Raw genomic sequence first — 24,493 nt, 5'->3', positions numbered from 1 at the left:
AAACGGCATTTCGCTGCCTTGTACTTGTGTAATGACAATAAAGTTGAGCGATTTAGATTTAGATAACTGTGTTGTTTGTTGTTTGCTACTTCACCCATAAACATTGTTGTTTAGGTGCATCATCTTTTTAGGTTATTCCCTATAAATGGAGGGTTTCACTCAAAAAAATGGATACTAGATAGCCTATTACTTATTTCTTTTAATGTTTTTGAATGTACAGTAAAAACATCAGATAACAGTATAAAACAATAAAAACATAAAATTCACTGCAACTTTAAATTTATTTACAACATAAGTACGTATATGTTATAAAATTACATTAATGGAATAATTTTCTATAAAAATCATTTAGAATTTAGAGTAACACAATGCACATGTTCTACAGTACATATGTGGTTAGTTCTGACCTCATTAGATTCTGCTGCATAAAGATCTTCCAGTCAGGAAGTTTACTGGTCATAATTATGCCATATTCCCATTTCCCTGTTCCGGTCGCTTATTGCCATCTCCTGTTAGTCCCTGACAATTTGTATGATTTTCACTCTGATAAATGATGTTCAAGATATGCCTCAGGCTCTGCACAACGACATCAGAATTGAAGATCCTCATCACATTTTCTTTTGTTTGTCCGGTGTAGCATCGTTTTTGTTAACCTACAATGATTCTCAACATTTGCCTTATTGTCTTATTTAACAAACTTGATTCTTCAGTTCATTAGAGGAAATCCATAAACTCAACTGAGAAACAATGAAAACAAACCAAATTTAAGACATGGCAGTTCAGACCCAGAAGGTAGTTAAACAAACTGAGGATGACAAGATTAGTTATGAGTTGACAAAACCAAACCAATGCGATCAGGCTTTTTTGTTACACTTTTGTATATAAGGTACCAATATGGTATTATGTTTTACAGACATTTTGGCCAAAATGCTGTTTTTCTAATACTAGACAACTTCACTCTGCTAATAAAACCAATAGAAATCACACAAATTCTAGATTTAACGATTTTAATGGGATTTTTATTGGTAATGGAAACTAGTGGTCTCCTTGGGTCTCTATGTGTTGTGTTCTATTGGTGGGACCATCAAATCCTACGGAAATAATGCACTAATGAAATAAAGCACACAAAAAATTTATGGTTTTAATGGCAAAAACTAATGGTTCCTAATTTTAATGGAAACCATAACAATATCTGATGGGTTCTATGTTTTTTTCTGCAGTGCAAGCTCAGACAGTCTAGATAATTTGCTGATAACACATTGGTCAACCAAACTCATCCAAAGCACATTTATTATAGCTTTTAATATATATGAAACTTTGTTTTAGGATTTAAGACTAAAATTTGGCATTACTAATTCCACAATTCGGATGCACACTTCACCTACAAGGATTTTCCATGTTTTGGATAATTTTGAACTGGAAACTTGATCTAAATAAATCCTTGAATCAGTGAGTTGTTTCCATTAGAGCTGCTATAATAACAATCATTCACTGGAGTGCTTGTTAAATCATTTAGTTTAAAGTAAATTACATGTTTTTTGAAATGCAGTATGGTTTAGATTTAATGTAGTAAAGTAAAAGATTTAACTAACATTTAGGATGGATCCTGGGAGTTATTATCAATATTATTACTCACCTGTGTCTGAACTGATGCTGGTCTAAAACACATCTGTTTAACTCTGCATTTACTGAACGAGCACTGTGCTGCTTCACACTAACTGCACTTTTAATTTAAGTTATTTTTATTTCTGTTTAATACTTTTTAACACATTTTCTTTTCTTTTAATTGTTATTTTAAATTCTCATGTTTCTGTGTTTTTATTATGTGTCTTATTTTTAAAGATTTTTTCCTCATTTATGTAAAGCACTCTGAATTACCTATTTGTATGAAATGTGCTATACAAATAAACTTGCATTGCCTTGCCTTGGTGTAAAATCAAATTCTTTGGCCACTGATTATTGTTGTCACCCTGCTAACCCCAGTTGTTACTACAGCGCATACTATAGTTACACATTTTTTTTCTCTCTCCATGGTTTTTTCAGTTGTTTTATGTTTTCCCCTACTTTTCTTTACATTCTTAAAATAAGTATTTTTGATAATTTGTCAGCATTGTTGTGGCTTGCAAACCGGCTTTGACAATATAAATCCTTTATCTGAAAACTGTTGTTGGAAAATAAAGTGTTGTTAAGGTAACAGTCAAATACATCCAACAATAAACTTTCATGCTTGGCAGCTATATATAAAATACTTTGTTACTCTTTTATTGCTTAAGTGTCTGTTTTATCGATGAAGAAAATCTGCAGCCAGGCACATGAGTACACGAAACACTGACTTGAAGTATTTGATTAGCTCATTTGTAACAAATGCTGCAAACCTTCCAAAAGGATGAAACAACTGCTAGTATATGCTCTATAAATATACTTTGAAATATGAATACTAATATTACTAATTAATTATTAATAATTGCAGCCTTTATAATATTTGCAAGGTAGGAAAAGAAATTATAAAGGCTGCATTTCAGACTTTGATTTTAATTATCTTAATTATTTTTAATTATTCATTATTTCCAACTAAATTGTCTAGGTAATTTATACATTTGAGTATTACGAATCATTTAGAGTATTCAGATCTTCATTTATTTCCAGTCTATTTCATGATTTTCCATGAGGGCGTTTAGACCATACACTCATGCTGTTTAAATAAAGTTGTCACTATTTGAACAATATGGCGGCGCCCTGTAAGCGGTGTGAAACTTGTCATACGCGTGTGTGATGTTATGTGGCATCAGTAAGAAGCTTTGCGCTGATATGTATAATATCGATTACGGTGAAAGGATCACACAGTATTTGTATTGGTCCAGATTGTTTGTGTCAGTGATCGATTGGTAAGTAGTTGAAACGTGATCTACTGTTCGTCCTCTGTTCTTTTATAACAGCCTATTGACACCTGATGTCTTGTTAGTTCTCATATTCAATAAATACTTGATTTTACTATATGATACTGCGAAATACTTTTATTAACAATAATATAAGGCAACATTCCACATCTTAATACATTTTGCCTTACTTGTGCCTACTCATAAGTGTTTGTGTCTATGTTTAACACTCATTATCACTTAGAACATTGTGATGTCTCTGGTATTTATTCCGAAGTCCATGATCAGAATGAATCTGCTGCTTTGGTAACCATAGCAACATGACACGTCTTATTTTCTGTGTCCCTCACTTCATTTCCACATACATCAGACCTTGAGTTTGTGTGAGCTAGTGGGCGGCTGTCAGAGATCTGTGCTGGAGAAACACTTGTCCTCTAACATCTCACCCTAATGCAGAAATACACACAGTGTTTTTCAATAGGCTCGTGTGCGTCACCGATAAGCAGATGTTTGATATCCGAGTTGCCTTTTCTAGTTTTAAGTACATTATATTGTGCCATATCAAGATAAATCAGTATTTTATCAGAGTAGAGTTTCCATTGTCATGTAAATTGTGAGTAATACATGCCGGTAAGCTGTAGTAATAACTAATTTGTGAACTGATTGTTCTTTGAATTACATTTTGTTAGCAAATCAATAAAGCAGGTTTACAAATTACTGTCTGAATTCATTAGCAAATCGGTTCAAATAAAAAACTCCCTGTCAAAGCATGGTCATGGGTTTGGTTCCCAGGAAATGAATGCATGGATAAAATATAGATCTTGAATGTGTTGCTTGGCTTTGGATTACAGCATCTGCCAAATTTGTAATTATTAAATCATAGTAACAGAGGTGACGTTTTAAAATGGATAAGCACAACAAATGCAAAAATTTACACTTTAAAGGGTTAGTTCTCACAAAAATTTTAATTCTGTCATAACTTTCTCATCGTCACGTAATTTTTTATGTATTTCTTTTTACTGTTTAACACGAAGACATTTTGATGAATAATGTTATTTGGAAAGCACATTCAAAAAACGTGATTTTTGAAAAAACAAAAAACTCTTCATATGTCCTAATATAGCAAGAAGTTAAAAGTGAATAAGATTGGGCCAAATAAAAGATGGCTCATGATGAAAGTAAAACAAAATAAAATGATATAATAACTCTTTTCTTTTTATTTGTCAATTTAATTTTTAACAAATCTTCCTACATTCATTGTCTTAATAAAGATTTAATGTTTAATGCAACCAGTTTAGATTTTTGTAGGTGTTATAACGCTAGTTTCCAAGGGGACTGCTGTTTTATTGCCACCTTATACTGTCTCATGTTGCCATAGTTACGTGCATTACTTACATTTTGCTAATATAATGGACATGGATCTCTCTCCTTAACCTTAGAAAAAATATATACTGGAGATTGTGAATGTATTGACTTTTCTGTTTTTGACTGTGTGGATCAAATGTTTTTATTTAAATAACCTTACAGTTCTACCTAACAGTTTATGTCTCTCCAAGGTCCTAGAGTCATGCCGATCACTGTTTGGAGGGTTTGTGTGTCCCCGCTGAGACAGGCGTGGGGTGCCCAGCTCATCAGGGTCAGCGTCCGTAGTCTGTTTAGTGAAACAGGTGTGTGGGAGCGAGACTACAAGGCCGAGACCCGGCGCAAAGTAGAACAATGGTGGCACGGACGAATCCAGGAACAGTGGCAAAGGGATGAGGTGGACCAGGTGAGTTGGGTCATAAAGAATAGTTTAATAAAACCACTGTGTGACTGATGGTGTAGATCAGCGGTCTTCATCTCTGCTGTGTTAACAGGGCTTGGTTTTACAGAGTTTAGTTTTAACTTCAGTCAAACACACCTCTGTACATTTATTTAATTGTGAAGATTTTAATTAGCTGTTTAAGGTCTTACAGAAGAGAAGAATCATTACATCCTTTTTTTTTTGAGAATGAAGTTTTTTATTGGTTTTCTTTTATATATACATATATATATATATATATATATTACAAAACATACCCGTATACAATTACATAAATAAAATATCATTTACAAAATAACACAAACAAAAGTGAGTATAACATTACACAATAGCAGTACATTTAAAAGCACAGCAGGATAACCAAATTCACAATTTATGAAGTAACAGCCGAATGTCGAAATCTTTCTGATTCTCATTCATTTTAGATTGCATTTTTTCATACGACACATTCTCTATTATGGATTCAGTCCACATTTTAACTGAAGGACATTGCGTATCTTTACAGAATCTAAGTATCTGACGTAATGCCGTAATTAAACCTACTGTAACAAGGGAAAACTCTTTATTTTTAATTTGAGGAATCTCAGATTTATCTCCTAAAAGACATATTCTTGGTGAAAATGGAAGGTCAAATCCTAAACATTTACCAATATATTTTAACACATTTTTCCAAAATCGTTGAATCTTTGAACATTGCCAGAGAGCATAAAAGTATGTGCCAGTTTCTTGTTTACATTTCCAATATTCATTATCCGTCAGACAACCCATTCTAAAAAGTCGCACTGGTGTAAAAAATATCTATACTGTATAAATTTGCTTCTTGCTTCCTTTATATACCTTCCACTGTGGGATAGAATTCTGTTACAAGTGTCTTTATCTATGTCAATATTAATGTCTCTTTGCCAAATCAATCTCAAGTTTTCACAGTTTTTATAACCAGTCCTTAAAATGAGCTGGCAAAATGTAGATGCTTTTTGAACAGGTCTAGGGAGTTGAATTTTTTTTCTAAAACATTATTTTCTTGCCCCATAGAAATCTGAATCATTACATTCTTAACAGGAAACCGTATGCATTGCAAAAACACCATAAAATATATTGAAAAGGCCTTTTTACACAGTGTGACATGTACAAGCCAGAAGTAGGATAAAATCTTTTCCGGTCAATGCGCTAGCTTCCTTGACCTACGGCACCATAGCAGAGACGAAAAGCTGTCAGCATGAATACTGCTATTTATGTTTCGCTTCAAAAATAAATACGTTTTATTAATCATTTAATAGCGTTACCAACGATGAACCATAAAATAATGTTGTATTTAACCCATTCAGAGAGAAGAGTGACAGCATTCACTGACTGCTAAGTAGAGGTCTTCTTGGGTCCAAAGAAATGTACCCGACCTGAAATCACCCGAATCACTTTTTACCTGAACCCAACGTGCAGAAATCCTTTTTTTTTTTTTTTAAGAAAGACCCAACCCAAGACAAACCCGAGAAAATTAGCCCCGAGTCCGACCAACCCAGTGGCTCTTGGAAAACACGCGAGAGAGTTCTTCTCGGGTCTGTTCAGCAAAAACACATTCATTTTAAATTACCCAAGACCCGTGTCCAAGGCACGCGTGAAACTTTTAGACCCGAATCTGCTTGGGTCGGACCTCGTGGTTCCACTTAGATTCGAAAACCCGAAGACCTCTACTGCTAAGCACTTCACAGAGGCAAAAGAAAGCATACATTAATAGCATAATGTCTTGTTTTATCGCGTACTGTCCCAGTCCGAGGGAGATTGACAGTCATTTCCATTTTCTAATGTTTGCTCCAACAGTGGACCTTTTTTCACCAAGCTGCTTGGTAATTTCCCCGTAGCCCTTTCCAGCCTTGTGGAGGTGTACAATTTTGTCTCTAGTGTCTTTGGACTCTTTGGTCTTGGCCATGTTAGTAGTTGGATTCTTACTGATTGTATGGGGTGGACAGGTGTCTTTATGCAGCTAACGACCTCAAACAGGTGCATCTAATTTAGGATAATAAATGGAGTGGAGGTGGACATTTTAAAGGCAGACCAACAGATCTTTGAGGGTCAGAATTCTAGCTGATAGACAGGTGTTTATATACTTATTTGCAGCTGTATCATACAAATAAATAGTTAAAAAATCATATATTGTGATTTCTGGATTTTCTTTTTAAATTATGTCTCTGACAGTGGACATGCACCTACGATGACAATTCTAGACCCCTCCATGATTACTAAGTGGGTGAACTTGCAAAATAGCAGGGTATTCAAATACTTATTTTCCTCACTGTATATGCTGTCGTTTGAGCAGGGCTGGGGAGTAAAGGATTACATGTAACAGGATTACGTAATCAGGATACAAGAAATAGTAACTGTAATCAATTAGTTTAGTTACGTAAAAAACACAGTAATCAGATTACAGTTACTGCTTGACTGTACAGTAGTTCATGTTTCTGTTGTCAGTGATGAGTCACGTCAGCCACCTGCTGGTGCATGCGCAAACAACACACATTTACAATCTCAAACAGACTGAATCATAGCTAGTTGAGACATTGCTCCCCGCAGGGAAAATCATGTTAGCTAAAATGTTGTGTAGTGCTTTAAAATTCTGTGGTTGGTATGATTGCAGTTGTACGTTTTCGAGTGGTTCTGAGAAAATTTACAAATGAACACAAGAGTAGTCTACTCACAATGCCCCTTCTCAATCTCTTCTTGCAGAGATGTTAAAAAAAAAAGATGTTAGCTGTATAGGTAACTACCATCGCAAACGTCCCAGGCCAAATTAAGAAAGATCACAGCTTTAATTAATTAATTTTGAATTATTTTTAAACTATAATTATTTTCCTACATGTTAAAATGAAAGTTTTATATAAATGAAAATCGGCTGCTATTTTTATTTTGTAGATCTGTAGTTGTTCATTAAATCATAGAGTCATTGAAAGACTATACTATAAATGGACTGAAAGGACTCTTTCTTGATGCATATCATTTAATTATTTATGTTTGTAATATAATTTAATAGTGAATAATTTAAAGGTCATTTCATTTAAATGATTTCATGCTTGCTGGAAAATGAAATTTCTCTCATAATTTACTCACCCGTACTACATCAAGTGTGTATGACTTTCTTTCTTCAGCTGAACACAGTCAGAGTTATATTAAATAATATCCTTACGTTGTCAATGGCATTGAATTGGTGTCAATCCATCATCCAAGTGATTGGCTTTGAAGCAAATGAATATGTTTGTGTGAGAAAATAAAATACAATAGTTTGAGATTATTTATTGAAGTACATTTAATAGCAGAAAATTAGGTGTATTGAATTGTGATATTTTAAAATCAGATTTTCTGCTATGGTAGTTTTGTTCGCGTGTGAAGATTTTCTCATGTTGTTATTCTATAAATAGTCTGACCATGTGACGGTACCATTTAACACGTTTTACTTTCATTCCCCAGACAAATGTGAAGCAGGCGCTCTTCCATATGTTGTCTGCTCTGTTTGTCATTGTTTTTAATGCATGTCCCACACTCGTTTTTTTCTGGCTGTAACAAAGGGTTTCTCGAACAATGGATGTGCTATAAATACAAAGCGGTTCCCTTGTGTGTGTTTTAGTGGGTGTGCCTTGCTTAGATCTGACCTGAAGTGCTTATTTATTTACCAAATGTATCAGTGTTTGTAATTATACCTGTCTAAAAGCTAATTCGCCTACATTGAGGAAAGGGCTTGTCGGAGAGATGGGTCCCTGCCTCTGTCAGCCGTTGAATAATTCAAGCCCATTTTGACCTGCGCTGATTAATGCTGCCCAGTACGCCGGGCAGCGTGCCATGAATCATTAAAACCGCTGCGAGTGTATGAGACTTACCAAGGCTGAGAGGTCAACAGACTTAGTTTAAACAAGTGTTGTGATGTCTGAAGCGAGACATTCAAAAAGCCTGCATTAACTGTGAGCACTGCCTGGTATACTGTAGTAATTTGCCAAAGCACAAGGGGTTTTAGGATCACATTATAGAAATGAAACTGTTTTTCCTGCCTAGATCTCCCAGAAGAAGTTCTACGTTCTCTCTATGTTCCCGTATCCATCAGGCCGTCTACACATGGGTCACGTTAGGGTTTACACCATCAGCGATACCATCGGCCATTTCCAGAGGATGAGAGGCCATCAGGTACTGCGATTTTAATGCTCACTATCCATCACATCACACATTTATACATTTTCATGATTTTTCATCTTTTTAATGTTTTTATGTTCACCCACCTACACGCAGGCATCAAAGCACAGGCCCTTGTGTGTAAAAGCTGTAGTCAAGGTCTCTGTGGAATAGGGTGTTTTAATTATAAAGTGTCTGAATATTGAAAGCGATGTGAATATTTTATTTTTTTAATTAGCGCTGCTTCTCAAACAGTGTCATCATGTTCAGATTGTCCTCCTCACACGTCTTAATAAAGCCTGCAGCTCATGTCACTGAAGGGCTAATGTCAGAAATGTTTCTAAAGTATACACTAAAGAGAAACGTATACTTGCGTTGTCTGATGTTGTAAATATTGCCATCAGTAGAGTCTGCATGGAGCCTTTGTAAGCACTAATAGAAGGGTCTACTAGGTGACTGTGTGTATGCTTCAAACGCATATGTTTGTGTACATGGTAGTGATGCACCGATGTATCGGCCGCCGATATTTATTGGCCGATTTTTGATGAATTTGAAACCATCGGCATATCGGCAATAGCACGAGGAAAACAATCGGTATCGGCCTATTAATTAACTGCATAAAGAAATCCATTATATGTAAAAAAACGAGTTAATGTTGTTAATAAAATAAATGCTGAACAGCAAAAACCACCTTTGAAGGTTGTCATGCTGTCTTATTATGTTTGTTTTAGCTTAATTTGTGTCTCTCTTATTATGTTGGTCAGTTGAATGTTAATTAGATCCAATCCATGTTCAGTAAAAATAATTTGATGCAGAAATAAACTAGCAAATAGACCAACTGTATAGTATTGTATACAAGTGTTTAATATCGGTATCGGCATCGGTATCGGCCAGAAGTTGTCTGTTTAAATCGGTATCGGTATCGGCCCAAAAAATCCTATCGGTGCATCCCTAGTACATGGTCAAAAGGTTACTCTCAGAAATGCTTGAACGCACAACTGTGCACAAGATGACTTGACTTAAAATGTAAAAAATGCTTGATTGCATGGGAACGCTTGAAGGTGCACCAGGGCATTGTTTACAATGGTGATGTGAGGGGGCTCCGGGGACTTAAACACCCCATATTGTCCAATGTACTTGATATTTTTGAAGACTGAAAATGTTTGTGGTAGATTACTGCTTGTTGTACATGTTAAACGACATTACCAAACACGACAAACACATTTGCTTTTCAGGCCCCCTGAAATGCCAGTGTCACATAAATGAATGGCCAAAACAAATTAGAAGTTAGTTTTAGTAGAAAATGATTTCATGTAAATCACCCCCTAAATTCTAAGCCCAAAGCCTCATTCAGACCACCAGTGATTTTCTCACTGTGTGGCACTCGTCTCTTTCAATGAGGTGTTTCTAAGGCCCTGTTTACATTAGAGCACTTGCGTTTTAAAACGGCATTTTAAAATGAAAACGATCTTCGTTTATACTGGCATTTTAAAAAGAATCTTCATCCACACTATACGCGATCATAAATGCATGAAACATGACCAATCACATTACTGGGCATGCATAAAAGTGTAAAATAACTTATTCCTTTAATAATAGCTTACCGTTGCGCATTTATGCGATATTGACAAAAATTCATACCTGGATCCTTTGCCGGCAACTACAACAGACAATATTTTTGAACCTATAAAAATGTGTTTGGGAAAGACTTTTATTGTTCTAGCTCCCCCTACAACATATTAACTCTTTCACCGCCAGCGTTTTAAAAAAAAGTTGCCAGCCAGCGCCAGCGTTTTTCATGATTTTCACCAAAGTTTAATGCCTTCCAGAAAATGTTCTTCTTTAAATAAATAAACATACAATATACCAAATGAAAGAACAGACCCTCTGCTTTCAAACAAAAAAAAACCGTTTCATCCTACCTTTAGTGGTTCTTTTGCAATCAGCTTTTGAATATGGGTAGGTTTTTGCAAAAACACCATATGTGACCAGTCACGGAAAGTAGGGACACAAGTCGGATCTGGGCATTTTGAGTTATTCACAGATTCTGAAAGTGCAGTTTCTAAGCTTTCCAACGATGTGTAACACATGGAAATCTGATAAGATTTGGAGAAGTTGTGGCCATTTGAATATAGGAACTCAGAAATACTCAAACCGAGAAAATCGAGACGAAAGGGACTCTTCTTTTCAGCTAAGGGAGACAATAGGGCTCATTTACATCTCATTTAGATAAGCCATGCCCCCTGTAAAACCCTTTTTGAGATGTTCTAGCATCATATATAGTATTTTATGACCAAATGACAACCCGCAAAAATAAACATGACTCTCTTACCTTTGTGGGGATCACAAGTCGAATCCAGTCTGTTTCAGATTATCCAATGACCATATTTGTCCACAAATGCGTATAATCCGTGAAATATAGATTGTTTACATCAGATTTCGCATGAATGTCTGGTAATACAATATAATATATAATCTGAAGACTATTTAAATCGTAACATGTAAGGGTATATGAGCTTACACTCTGTTAAACACATGAACCCGCCTTCAAAGTTTGTATTTAAAATAGGGAAGTAGTATAATAGATCATCCAAACAGCGCCGTCGAAAACGTGACATCCTTTAGAGAGGTTACCAATGGCTCGCTCGTTCCTCCATCAGCCAATGACTTCATGGAAAATATTGATAGACAAAACATGTAGCCAATTATATGAAGAATACAACGATATCTGTGTAACTTCTGTGTGTTTGGACTCATGCTGCGCTGCAAGAACTGACATACAGATGACGTCAAAGTACCGCGAGAGCGAGTCGAAATTAAACTACTCCGTAAGATTTCTTGAAGAGCTCTCGCGGTACTTTGACGTCATCCCACTGCGGCGCCGCATAAAGTCAGTGACGCGGCTGACGTACGATGCGGCTGACTGTTATTTGTTCCGCCCCAGCTTCTTTTATTTTTCTTTTGTTTTGTGCGCCCGAGCTTTACAGTCTGGGGAGACGCAGGCTATAAGTTTGAAAAAAAAAAAACTTAGCAAACATATCTGAGGAACAGGGCAGCGCGTCACTACAGTCACGTGACTTCACGCTCGAGCCGGAAGAGAAGACAATGCTGAATAAAGTCGTAATTCTGCTATTTTTGGACCAAACTGTATTTTCGATGCATCAACACAATCTTACTGACCCACTGATGTCACATGGACTACTTTGATGATGTTTTTATTAACTTTCTGGACATGGAAACCATACATAGATTTTCAATGAAGGGGAAAGCTCTCGGACTAAATCTAACGATAAAACATCTTAAACTGTGTTCCGAAGATGAACGGAGGTCTTCCGCGTTTAGAACGACATAAGGGTGAGTCATTACTTACATTATTTTCATTTTTGGGCGAACTATCCTTATTTAGTAGTCATGCTGTTCCCTTTGGGGGCGGAGGCGAAAACAAAAGCTTATACAGTATGTAAATATACACACAGACAATGACGCCCCCCGCTGCACGCTAGAATCTCCGGAAAAACAAGCCTATTTTAACCGCAAAATGTACGCTTTTAAATATACAAAAACTGCTATCTCAAACATGGAGAGGCTTCTTCGTGATCTCAACTAACAGATTCTGCAATAAAACGAAAATCACAAATTTCGAAAAAAAAAACTTTGTTTCTCATTTTCTCGAAACTTGTGCTGCCGACTTGAGTCCCTGGTTTCCGTGACGGGTCACATATTTTGAGCAAAAAGCAAAAACAATTCCATTTTTGTGACAGACTTTTCATAGAGATCCCATTCAGAGCGATCTTTAAAAGAGACACGGACATGCAGCAGCTTGCCATAGGGCAATACTTACGGTTTTAAAAAGTTGCGGAAGACGGAAAATCTCGTCATTGGCAGGGAAGCGTTTTCTCTTAATTGACGAGATATCTCGTCAATGGCGGGGAAAGAGTTAATATGATTTATAGGTTAATGTTGATGTTGATGTTATAAATCAAACAGAAAGGTCTTTATGATTTAAAAAGTAAGCATTCAAGTGAACAGTACTAAACGGTAGTGAACTTGAAGCAAAAATACATTTCAGCAAATGCAAACTTCAATCAAACATAATAAGAGGTGAAGTATAGCTTCAGCCTACAGAAATGCTTATTGCTTTAATGTAGGGAGTTCCTCTTCAGTGTTCTCCGACAAAAAAGCGTGACCGGCTAAAGTATTAAAAATTAATATGACGTTAATTTTTAAATGTGTGCGAGGTTCGTGCACGTCCTCCGCTAGCAACACAGAAATGGCAATAAGCGCATTCGGCTAAACGAGCATTAAATATTAATATGATATTGATTTTAATGTTTTTATTAATTTATATTCACAAAACTTATCAACAAAACATCGATTAAAATTAAGAGACAAATGATATGAAACGAAATTCATTTTAAAGTAGCAAACAAAACTTAAACTCGAAAATAATGTCTGACCCATTACAATTCTCCAGTCGTATTGGCCTTTACAACGCCCTCTATGGCGTTTAAAATTACAGTCCTTCTTTCGTAATAAGCTAACTAAATTTAAACAAAACATAAACAACATAACAACACTATTCAAACCCAACAATACTCAAACATAAATATAAAACAGACATTATCTATAAGGATACATGTTAAAACAATCTGATATAGCGTTTATAATAGCTGGTTGGTAGATGTTTATTATTTTTGTCAAAACCTCCGTTGCAAACCTCCATTTACCAGAATAAAAATAATTTTTACTTTGAAAATGATGCGCTGTCATGTTAACATCAGCTGTTTGTTTACAGAAGACGCCGTCTACGTTCATTTACACTGCAGCGCAACGTCTGAGTTCTCAATCTAAAAGAGGATCTTTAGCGTTTACAAACGACTCCATTTATGAGGGTCGAAAACGGTGGCCTAGTGTAAATGAAAGGCATAAACATGGCAAAAGTAATGCGTTTTAAAATGTAAAGCATTAATGTAAACATAGCCTAAATCTGGTCATAAACAAATGACTACCATCCACTCCAGTAATTGACATGAGAAGATGTGAGCTTAACTGCTTCGCTATCATTGGTAGTCGCTTCCGAAAATTGCTCCTCATTTGCATAAGGTTAAACTTTGATTAACTTTCTTGCAAGAAGAAGAATGCCAATGCCGAGCCACTTGCAAAGTTAAACAAAATGCAGTGCCCACCGACACACGCATTTAATGGACACATCCGCGTACTTCTTGCGTACACAAACTCCCACATTTAAAAGTGTGCTTGGTGGTGTGCAGCACATTCTTTGTAACTTTGAGTGTTGGGGAACATTGCTGTTTGTGCTTTACTGTCATGTAAAATTGGTTAAAGGAGCGGTGAATCAAAAACTCAATTTTAACTTGATAATTTGTTATATAAGAGTTCATCATACTTAAATGAACATCCTGCAAGTTTCAGAACTGAAAACGTCCGTGCTACTGAAATATAACCGTCTTTGGCACCAAGCCAGCTAAACACTCCAGTCTAAAATTCGGAAATCTATGACGTCAAAGTAGAATTGAAACACCTCCCCATAACCAAAAGGACAAGTCTACTTTTGTAGCCCCGCCCACAGCTTCGCGTGACACGTGTGTCTCAGTAAGTAAACATGTCTTTAAAGATTGACAAATTTAACCAAAATGACTTTTTAAATACATTTTTTCTGAGAGACTTTTATTTTGACGCGGTGATCCGTTATGATACCATGGAAACGCATTATCGGTTGTGAAAGAACCGCGTGGGAACAACACAGAAGCTAAATACTTCAATTCGGAGGCTTGGAACTTAACATTAGCAATATGCTTGGATAAAGTTTGCTTTTGAAGAAGTTCCAGCTCGTGTGGGGAGCGTTTGTTAACGTTGTGGACATGGATTCATTTGTAAAGAAGTTGATGCTGGATTTGCAGAGAGACTCAGTCAGAAGCACCACTTATATTGGATCTGACAACAATGACACAGCAGTATAATTCACAGTAAGACATTTTACTTTATTTAAGTTACTGCGTTTCACTATTGCTTTGTTAAAAGAGATTGCTTGCTATGTCCTGTTGTAACATCCGTGTCTAAATACGTTTGTTGACCGTTTTAATTTACTAAAAACATTAAACGATTAATAAAAGGTACAACACTTAACAATACGACTGTAATTTAAAGGTAGAAATATACAAAGTTAGTTATAAGGAAGGATTTATCAACCGCAGTTTAGATTCTGATGCCCGTTTACTGTGTTGTATACGGTAATTTAGGCAAGTTGCGTTTGAAAGGTCAAACACTCAACAAAGCTTATTTTTTATCATATGACTGTGGTATTTAACATTACGTGAATGTAAAAGCAACCTCACAAGCACAATAGAAATATACAAAGTTATTGATAAGGATTTATTAGCCGCAGTTTAGATTCGGATGCACGCTTACTGTGTTGTATACGGTAATTTAGTCACGTCGAGTTTTGTTTCTACTTTAATATACGTATTGTCATTTATGTGTATCATGTTTAGCACCCAGAATCTTTTGTGTCTCAAACATATTTGTGTTCGGCTGCTATTTTTATCACATTAATGTTTTTAAAACATTTCCCTACATGTAATGATGGGGAACGAAGCTGTCCAATCATAGCAGTGGGTGTTTACGTTCAGGTCTTCAATGCGGCCCGCCCCTTCAAACGAACCATTCCTCAAGACAGCCACTAATCCATGTTACAAAATAGCGTATTACTTATTGCTTTTGATGTTTTTGAATGTAAAAACAACGCGAAATGCATAAGTAGACATCAATCAACGTCATAAAGCAATAAAATCGACCAATTCACGGCCCCTTTAATGTTGGAATTGGGAAATTTCCCTTATTTTTTAAAATCCCAATATTTACAGGGACCGATGGACCAGAGAGAAAATAAAAAACAACTTAAGCAATTATATGATATATTCACACACTTTTTCACTTTTTACAGGTGCAGAAACATTTATATGCTATATTGGGTTCTGAACATCTGAGATAAAAATGCTCAAACAGTGTTGAACAGTGCTGACAAATGCAACTGGAATAGAAAAAGAGACTTTGTTTTACTTCTTTGTTAAAATTTTGGAAGACTTTACATAGCAATATTCTCCTGATGGTCAAGCATATTGAAATGGAAAGCTTGCCTGTCATAAGCTGTACTTCTAATTAACATTGTTGACCTCATAAATATGTAAATGAGAACATTAATCTAGGCTTTACAAATGTATGTGTTGAAATCTTGAAACCTTAACACCCTGTATTAAATATCAGGGTAAAGTATGAACCGTGTTAAACAATCATTTGATTGTCTTTATTTAGTTTTCTCCATTTCCTTCCTTTGAATGTCCTTTAAATGTCTCCGTTTCGGGCCGTGACTAATCTCTGTCTGCTCAAAGTGACTGGCAGCATCTGGTGTGTGTTGTAAGCAAAGCATTATGATTTAATAAGTCTTGACAAAGTGAAACTGTTGATTGAATTGGAATTGACAGTGCTCAGTTTGGAGAGTTTCACTGAAACAGACCATGACTTAGGGAGTTACTATTAATCTTACCATCTGCCTGTAATAATCTAAGGATACTGATACCAGTTACTTAAATATTGAGATGTATTAAAATCAATGTGCACAACCATAATAACAAAACAATTATTAGACTTCAATGAATATGTAACTAAAAAGAATGTATAATGTTTTAATTACTATAAATAATGAGGATTATTGTTGCATTTATACTAATAATATGTATTGTAATTATGTCATGCTATTGCATGCATAGTTGTTTATTGATTGACATTAAACAATCAATAACTGTGTTTTGGTAAAAATTAATTATTTGGCTGTTTATCTCTAATCCATACATATGACACATTGACACACGAATAAAAATCATGGTATCAAATCAAATCATGGTCCCATAAGGGCATACAGATAAGATTGTAGCTCATATAGACAAGACTGTATTTAATATCTCTGATTAATACTTGAACTTGTCCGCCCACCAATGTTGTTTCACAACATTTCAGAAAAAATATGTATTTACAGTTCTCACTTGTACACATGTTCAGACCAATGCCCACCCCCACAAACAGAAAAGAAACAAAGCATTTCACAGTTGTAGGCTCTCATGGATGTAAGACCTGTTAAAGCAAGATATCTGCCTTTGATTCAGGATGAATTCCCTCTGTTGTCCTTGTTAAACAGGTGGCTCAGTCATGTTACAGGCTCCAGCCTCTAGTTTTAAATGTTTTCTCTCTAGTTTACACCGGTATTGTCATGACATCTTGTACAGTTTCTAAATATGTCTATGTAACCTGCTGAGATACCATTTAAAAGTAACATACATTGGATAAAAAAAACTTTATTTTCAAACAGTGTAACAATACAGCACTAAGTATCATCTATCATTCTCATTATACATTTTTTAAGGGTTTTTTAAATGTCTTCTGATCAACTTATATGATAGAAAAATTGTCCTCAAGCCATTTGACTTTATTTCAATCTGGGCTCTTCATTTTCACATGATAGCAGTAGAATATAATGAACCAGCAGCTGTTAGAGAGCTGATATGATTCCCGGTCAGACCCTTTTCTGTTAAAGCAACACCAAAGAGTTTTTTTTTACCTTAAAATAACGTTTTCCAAAAAAGTTTCAGTGGTTCATCCACTCAAAACAGGGTGAATGGCACTTTCACATTTGCTTTGCAGCCCTCTATCGGCCAAAACCGCACTAAAGAAGTTTCCAACCGTCGGGTAGTGGTCCTGTAGTTCGAGTGAAAACTACAAAAACTTGCTTTACGGCAGACCTACAATCCAATCAGAGCCAGCTATGCTGCAGTATTTACGACAGTGGTAATGAACAATTACGCTTCTAAACTGTAGGGGGAGCAAAGAGCAATAACTCTTTAGTGTTGCTTTAATACAACAAAGATAAAGGGACAACATGCATTATTAAACAGCAACTGATAATTAAGTATAACACCACAGAAACTTACATTTACAGAATACATTAAATAATTCACATACAGAACACATTTAAGTTATACATTTAAGTTTTGCACAAAATACTGAAATCGCTCTTCATCTGATGAAAATGTTATGTATTTCTGTGATTCTCCAAAATCTCCTGCACACATTAAAGGAATTGAAAAATATTTTTTAAACTAAAATGGCACACTTTAAAAAATGTCTGGGTTATTTCTGACCCAACTGTTGGGATATTGTACCCCATGGTTGCATAACAACAAGCCATCATTTTTAACACTTGTTACTTTTGTCCCGCTGCTAATATTGTTGCATTATGTTAAAGGGACATTCCACTTTTTTGAAAATATGCTAATTTTCCAGTTCCCCTAAAGTTAAAATTTTTATTCTTACAGTTTTGGAATCCATTCAGCTGATCTCCAGGTCTGGCGCTAGCACTTTTAGCATAGCTTAGCACAATACATTGAATCTGAATAGAGCATTAACATCGCGCTAAAAAATTACCAAAGAGTTTAGATATTTTTCCTATTTAAAACTTGACTTTTCTGTAGTTACATTGTTACTAAGACCGACGGAAAATTAAAAGTTGTGTGATTTTCTAGGCAGATATGGCTAGGAACTACTCTCAATCTGGCGTAATAATCAAGGACTTTGCTGATGTAACATGGCTGTAGCAGGCGTAGTAATATTACGCACTGCCAAAAATAGTTCCCTTTGGTTACCTTCAAGAGTAGGGGACTATTTTCAGCTGCTGCGTAAAATCACTACGCCTGCTGCACATCCACAATTGACCTACACCAATCACAATTCTAGTTAAAAAAATTATAACCCGTGCTACTCACCTGGAACTTACCTGTTGTTATCTTCAGTAACCCTCCGGAAATCCTCTGTTCACCATCTGCAAAAAGAGACTATTATTATTCAGCTAAGTGCATTCCAGTACTTTATATATCTATAATACCCACCTGTTATTCCTTCTGCTTCAGTGTGTGTTTCCATAAAGTGCTGTTATACTTACCTTCAGTCTACTTCCTGGTTCTGAGCGTGACAGAAGACCGAAGATGCAAAACACCACTGATCCCGAGGGGAATCCGGTTTGCGATCCTTTCACGTAACTGTTTCAGGTGGTTCGACTGTCATTACTACCATCTTCTAAACCCTCCTTCAGTACCCAAAGAAATACTTGACTCTGCTCACCAGCTACTGCTGCCGCAAAACCCTGCTGCTTCGTCAGCTGCCTCTGCTAGTCCTATGGCCCGACCAGCGACATTCTTGGGTGAGGCAGAGGATTGCCGCTTTTTTTTTTTTGCTTGAGTTATCCTTATCCAAATGCAAGCACATCAGTTTTCTAATGACTCATCACAAGAGGCTTTTATCATCTCTCTGCTTTCTGGTTGAGCTCTCCATTGGGCACAATCCCTTTGGAACTCGCACTCTCCCGTAATACAATCCCCGTCTAGTTTTCTTCAACACTTCAAGGAGGTCTTCGGCCAGACGGTGGCAGACCTCACCGTACACAATCAACTTTTCAATCTACAACAATGAAAGTTATGGCTGGAATGAAACCGCCCTTATTGCAGTGTTTCACCATGGTTTGAACCCTAACATCTGTCAGCTCATTGCTGTGTACAATGATAATCTGGGTCTTGAAAACTTCATCCAGAAAACCATCCGCATATCTCAACATTTGTCTGCCTGTGATGATGTTACTACTGATGTTGCTCATCCTCCGCCCCTGGCCTCCTCTATGGTTCCTCTAGCACCTGAACCCATGCAAGTTGATTCCACACATCTTTCAACCTCTGAACGCCAATGTCGCATCCATCTGAAACCCTGCCTCTACTATGGAGGTGAAAAACACGTCATCACAGTCTGCCCAGTTCAACCTCCTCACCCTGAGGTAAGCTCTGTTCATATTCTCCCCGTTATTGAAACCTTAAGTCATACAATTGTGCACCTGCTAACCCCCGGTAGTTGTGTCCCAATGAAAGCCCTCATCGACTCTGGATCAGCAGGGAACTTCATATCCACACAACTATTATAAAAACTAAACATCCGAAGACGTCGCTACCAGCAACGCTACCAGCAACGCTACCAGAGGTTCAGATCATTCAGGGTAAACTGCTGGGCAGGCCCGTTGGGCCCTATTCTTCACTTGATTCGACTTCACCGTAACCTATAGACCAGAAAGAAAGAACCTCAAAGCAGATAACGTCTGTCATTTCCACAATTCAGCTTCTGAGGACCTCCAAACCATTCTCCTTCCACCCATGTTCGTCAGCCCAATTGTCTGGGAAATCGATGAGCAAATTACCCAGGAAAATCTCCTCAACCCCTCTCCACCAGGAGTTCTAGAGAATCTCACCTATGTACCTACACACCTCCGTAATGAGCTTGCTCATCCCACTCCGGGCTCTGGACATCCAGATAGCAGATGTGCCCTCTCGCTCCTCAGTCAACAGTATTGGTGGTCATCCATCTCTCAAGATGTCTCCCGGTATGTTCGAGGATACTCAGTCTGCGCCATAACCAACACCCCTAGAAAACTTCCTGTAGGCAAACTAATGCCTTTTCCCATTCCACAATGGCCATGGTCCCAATTGGGCATCAATTTCATGACCGACCTACCCAAATCCCAGAATCACACCTGTGTCTTAGGTAGACCTCGCCGCTGTATTCCCCCTCTTAACAGTCCATGTCATCAGTCACTCCTCCCACTACTTCACTTCCTCCTGAGTTCTAATCCCCATCACCTGTGTCTCACCACCATATCCCTTTATAACCCTCTAATAATTCCCCTTCACTCATTCCCCTAATTCACCCCTTCAGCTGGAACTTACCTGTAGGCAAACTAATTCCTCTTCCCATTCCACAATGGCCATGGTCCCAATTGGGCATCGATTTCATGACCGACCTACCCAAATCCCAGAATCACACCTGTGTCTTAGTTTTAATTAAAAGTTTATTAAGGGGTGCAAACTGATCCCACTGCCCAAACTCCCTACCGCCTTTGAGACTGCTGAGTCCCTCTTCAACCACGTGTTCCGCAACTTTGGGATCCCAGAAGATACAGTCTTTCAGAGGACCCCAATTAATTTCAAAGGTGTGGCGAGCCTTCTTCAGACTCCGGGGGGTCACTATCAGTCTATCTTCTGGATACCACCCACAGAACAACAGTCAGACTGAGTGTAATATCCAAGAGATCAGTCGTTACCTCGTTACATACTGCCACCAGTACCAGCTGGAGCCACATTCTGCCCTGGGCAGAGTATGCCCAGAATTCCCTGCCACAATCCACCATGGGGCTCACCCTTTTCCAATGTTTCCTCTGTTACCAACCTCCTCTTTTCCCCTGGTCAGGTGAGCCCTCGGCTGTTCCAGCTGTCGACCACTTTTTCAATCAGAGCAAGGGGGTTTGGACTAGACTTATGTCCCACAGGCTATGCGGAGGCATCAAGACCAAGCCAAGTACCACCCTGGCCAAAAGGTATTGCTCTCCACCCGAGAAATCCACCTCCGCCAGCCCTCGCTACATCGGTCCCTTCACCGTGCAGAGGCAGCTGAATGAAGTTACTTATAGGCTCAATTCACCTCCCGAGTACAGTATCTCACCTTCATTTCACGTTTCACTGTTAAAACCCTTTACTGATCCTTTATCTCCTCATTCCACAGATCCTGACACCACAGCTGTGCCTCCTCCTCCTGTTCCCATGGAAGAGGAGCCCATCTACTGGGTCCGCAACATCATTGACTCTCGGCGGCAAGGTCCCTGTGTGGAATACTTATTCCACTGGGAGGCCTTATGGCCCTGAGGAATGCATTGGGCCACACTCTCCTCACTCAGTTCCGTACCAATTACCCCGATTGCCCAGCTGCCAGGCCTCTAGGTAGACCTCGCCACCGTATTCCCCTCTCTGAACAGTCTGTGTCATCAGTAAATCCTCCCACTTGTTCACTTTCTCCTGAGTTCTAATCCCCATCACCTGTGTCTCATCACCATATCCCTTTATAACCCCTTTAATTCCCCTTCACTCTCATTGTCTGGTCTCATCACTTATGGACACTCAGACTCACCTGTGCTACTCACCTGGAACTTACCTGTTGTTATCTTCAGTAACCCTCTGGGAATCATCCAATCACCATCTGCAAAAGAGATTATATTATTATTCATCGAAGGGCATTCCAGTACTTTATATATCTATAATACCTGTTATCCTTCTGCTTCAGTGTGTGTTTCAATAAAGTGCTGTTATACTTACCTTCAGTCTACTTCCTGGTTCTGACCGTGACAACCACATGTAATCCCATGATCACATGAGTTTCATATGGGAATTCTTTTACTAACAGACCTTCAAAAAAGTGGAAATATCATGGCTACTAAATGGTGCCCTTGTGTCTAAGTAAAATGTTTGTCAGTAATATATTTTTAGTGAATGTTGTGGATGACTGTGTGTTGTGTTTTGTGGCACTGAACTGAAATGGGTGCTTGTGTTGGATTTAATAATGTTCACCACTTCACTTAACGAATGAGATGCAGCCGGTTACCAAGGATACAGAATCTCCTCTACCACCGTGTGCTCTGTCATTCCTCTTCACGCTTCCCTAAAAGGAGTCTGTTGTTCACAAGGGACAGTTCACCCAAAAATGAAAATCCTGTCATTATGTTCTTGTAGCTCAATTGGTGGAGCATTGCATTAACAGAGCCAAGGTTGTGGGTTTGATTCCTGCGGAGCACACATAATGACGTTAATATGTGTATACCATAAATGGACTTCGGATAAAATGCATAAATGTAAATACTTACCCTCATCTTGTTCCAAACCTGTCGAAATATATATATATTTTTTATTTTTATTGCAGCACAGTACAGCTTTCAACCTTGATAGAGACTTCATAATGTAGATATCACACTGTAGTGCGAGAAAGAGACTGAAAATTTAGTTATTCACTGTAAAATGGATTTCTTGTACTCCCAAGGTGGAATATTTTTCATATTCCACATATTTGAAACTGTGTAGATGTGAAAACCAATTGCATACAAATTAATTGTAGTTATTTTGCTATAAACTGACATTGCATGGTGAAGAGCATAATAAGGATTCTTCATAAATTAAATACAAAATGAAAGCAGGACAAGAACTGTGAGTAAATAATGACAGAATTTGCTCTGTTAAGTGAACTATTCCTTCTTTCCCACATCTTATCTCAAAAACTCATTTACACTTGAGGGACGCAAAGAGAGGCAGATAAAGACCTAAAAGGTGTGTGCTAATAGTAGTAGATAGATATGTTATTATTATCTTATCTCTGTGTTCGCTTTAAAGATGAAGGCACAATAAATTGACTGTAATGCTTTTTAGAGTTTGTGCTCTCCATTTTCATTCTCCATTATACACTGACTGATTCTTTACCACTTCCACTTAGAGAGATTGTTATCGTAGCTAAAAACAACCTTTGGATTCTGGGTCTTGAGTTGAGTTAAAATAGTTAAAGCAGTGCTATGTTAATATTTCTGTTTTAGGAAATAACATGCTTGCATAAGTTTTCTTGTCTGTTCATGACATGTCTGTAAATAGAGAAATTTTGTTTACCCTACCAGGTGCATGGTGCAGTGTAAGGTGTGGTGCCAGTAAAATGTGCAAAATTCAAAGAGAGTCAACAAATTTGTTCACATATAGATCACTACCTGAGGGTTTCTGCAGCAGCTGCGCAAATGGAACACTTTGTCTGGCTGGCCCTTAATGTTATTAGACTGAGTAGATGATCATGTGGATATGTGTGTTTCTTCTTTTCTTCATTAGTGTGTTTTACTCTCGCTTTGCATGAGGTAGAACGCTTTTGCTCCGTACTTTCTCAGTTTTTCTGCTTAATTTTTTTCAACAAAAAACACAGGATATAAAGTATGCTTGTTGTGGATAAAGTCAACATTTAAGAAAAAACTATCACATGACTTTAAAAGTTTTCAATTTTAGTGCACTTAAGTTTTTAAGTTGTATGGTGATTTTTGCTGTATGAAAGAGCTCAAATGTAGGTATAGTGTCAAATTCTTTAAATAAGACATACATTTGACATCTTTCTTACATGTGATCACATATGACACACAATAGATATTTTCTTTATTTTCCATGAAATAAATTTTGGTAATGTTGTTTAGTACGTCTTTTACTTATGATTTAAAGACCCTATAAAACATATTGATCAAGCACTAGTCAGGATATTTCACCATCAATTTTGGCACAGATTATAAAAGAAGAGAGATGTGGCATCACTTACAGCTGGATGTTGTCTGATCTGTAGGTGTTGAATCCAATGGGTTGGGATGCCTTTGGTCTTCCTGCTGAGAATGCCGCAATTGAGCGAGGCCTGGATCCAGAGGAATGGACCAAAAGGTGCCAACCGTCTTTCTACCTGATTCATCACACACCAACCATCACCTTTTTTATCTGCAACACTTTTAATGATGCCGTATTCATAATGTATTATAAGGACTTTCTTAATGCATTATAATATTGTAGTTAAAAACTTTATAATATGATGTATCACAACAGTTATAATACATTATAATACATACCTCTATGTCGTTTGAAGGGTATGATGATTTATACGATCACATGATGGTCTCCATAGTTACAGTGTTTTAAGTTATAATGTAGTTTCATATTTTGACATTGAATAATAT

The 24,493-nt window shown here is 37.2% G+C and overlaps 1 protein-coding gene across 3 annotated transcripts in view; it reads left to right on the top strand.

Moving 5' to 3' along the window:
- Window positions 1–2,721: 2,721 nt before the first annotated feature.
- lars2 (leucyl-tRNA synthetase 2, mitochondrial) overlaps window positions 2,722–24,493 on the top strand; it is a 71,570-nt gene continuing 49,798 nt past the window's right edge. The window contains exons 1-4 of one of the 3 annotated variants that reach the window (XM_065275810.2): window positions 2,722–2,885; window positions 4,433–4,644; window positions 8,713–8,841; window positions 24,112–24,203. In XM_065275810.2, the coding sequence (XP_065131882.1) occupies window positions 4,444–4,644; window positions 8,713–8,841; window positions 24,112–24,203 (422 nt within the window). In that variant the 5' untranslated portion in view covers window positions 2,722–2,885; window positions 4,433–4,443. Of the gene's footprint in view, window positions 2,886–4,416; window positions 4,645–8,712; window positions 8,842–24,111; window positions 24,204–24,493 lie in introns of all 3 variants that reach the window. The other 2 variants (XM_065275809.2, XM_073811688.1) reach the window with 2 other exon arrangements.

This window comes from Paramisgurnus dabryanus, chromosome 13 (assembly GCF_030506205.2).
Source record: "Paramisgurnus dabryanus chromosome 13, PD_genome_1.1, whole genome shotgun sequence".
NCBI classification, from domain to species: Eukaryota; Metazoa; Chordata; class Actinopteri; order Cypriniformes; family Cobitidae; genus Paramisgurnus; species Paramisgurnus dabryanus.
The sequence above is the reverse complement of the archived record's forward strand: the minus strand, read 5'-3'. Positions and strand labels throughout refer to the sequence as shown.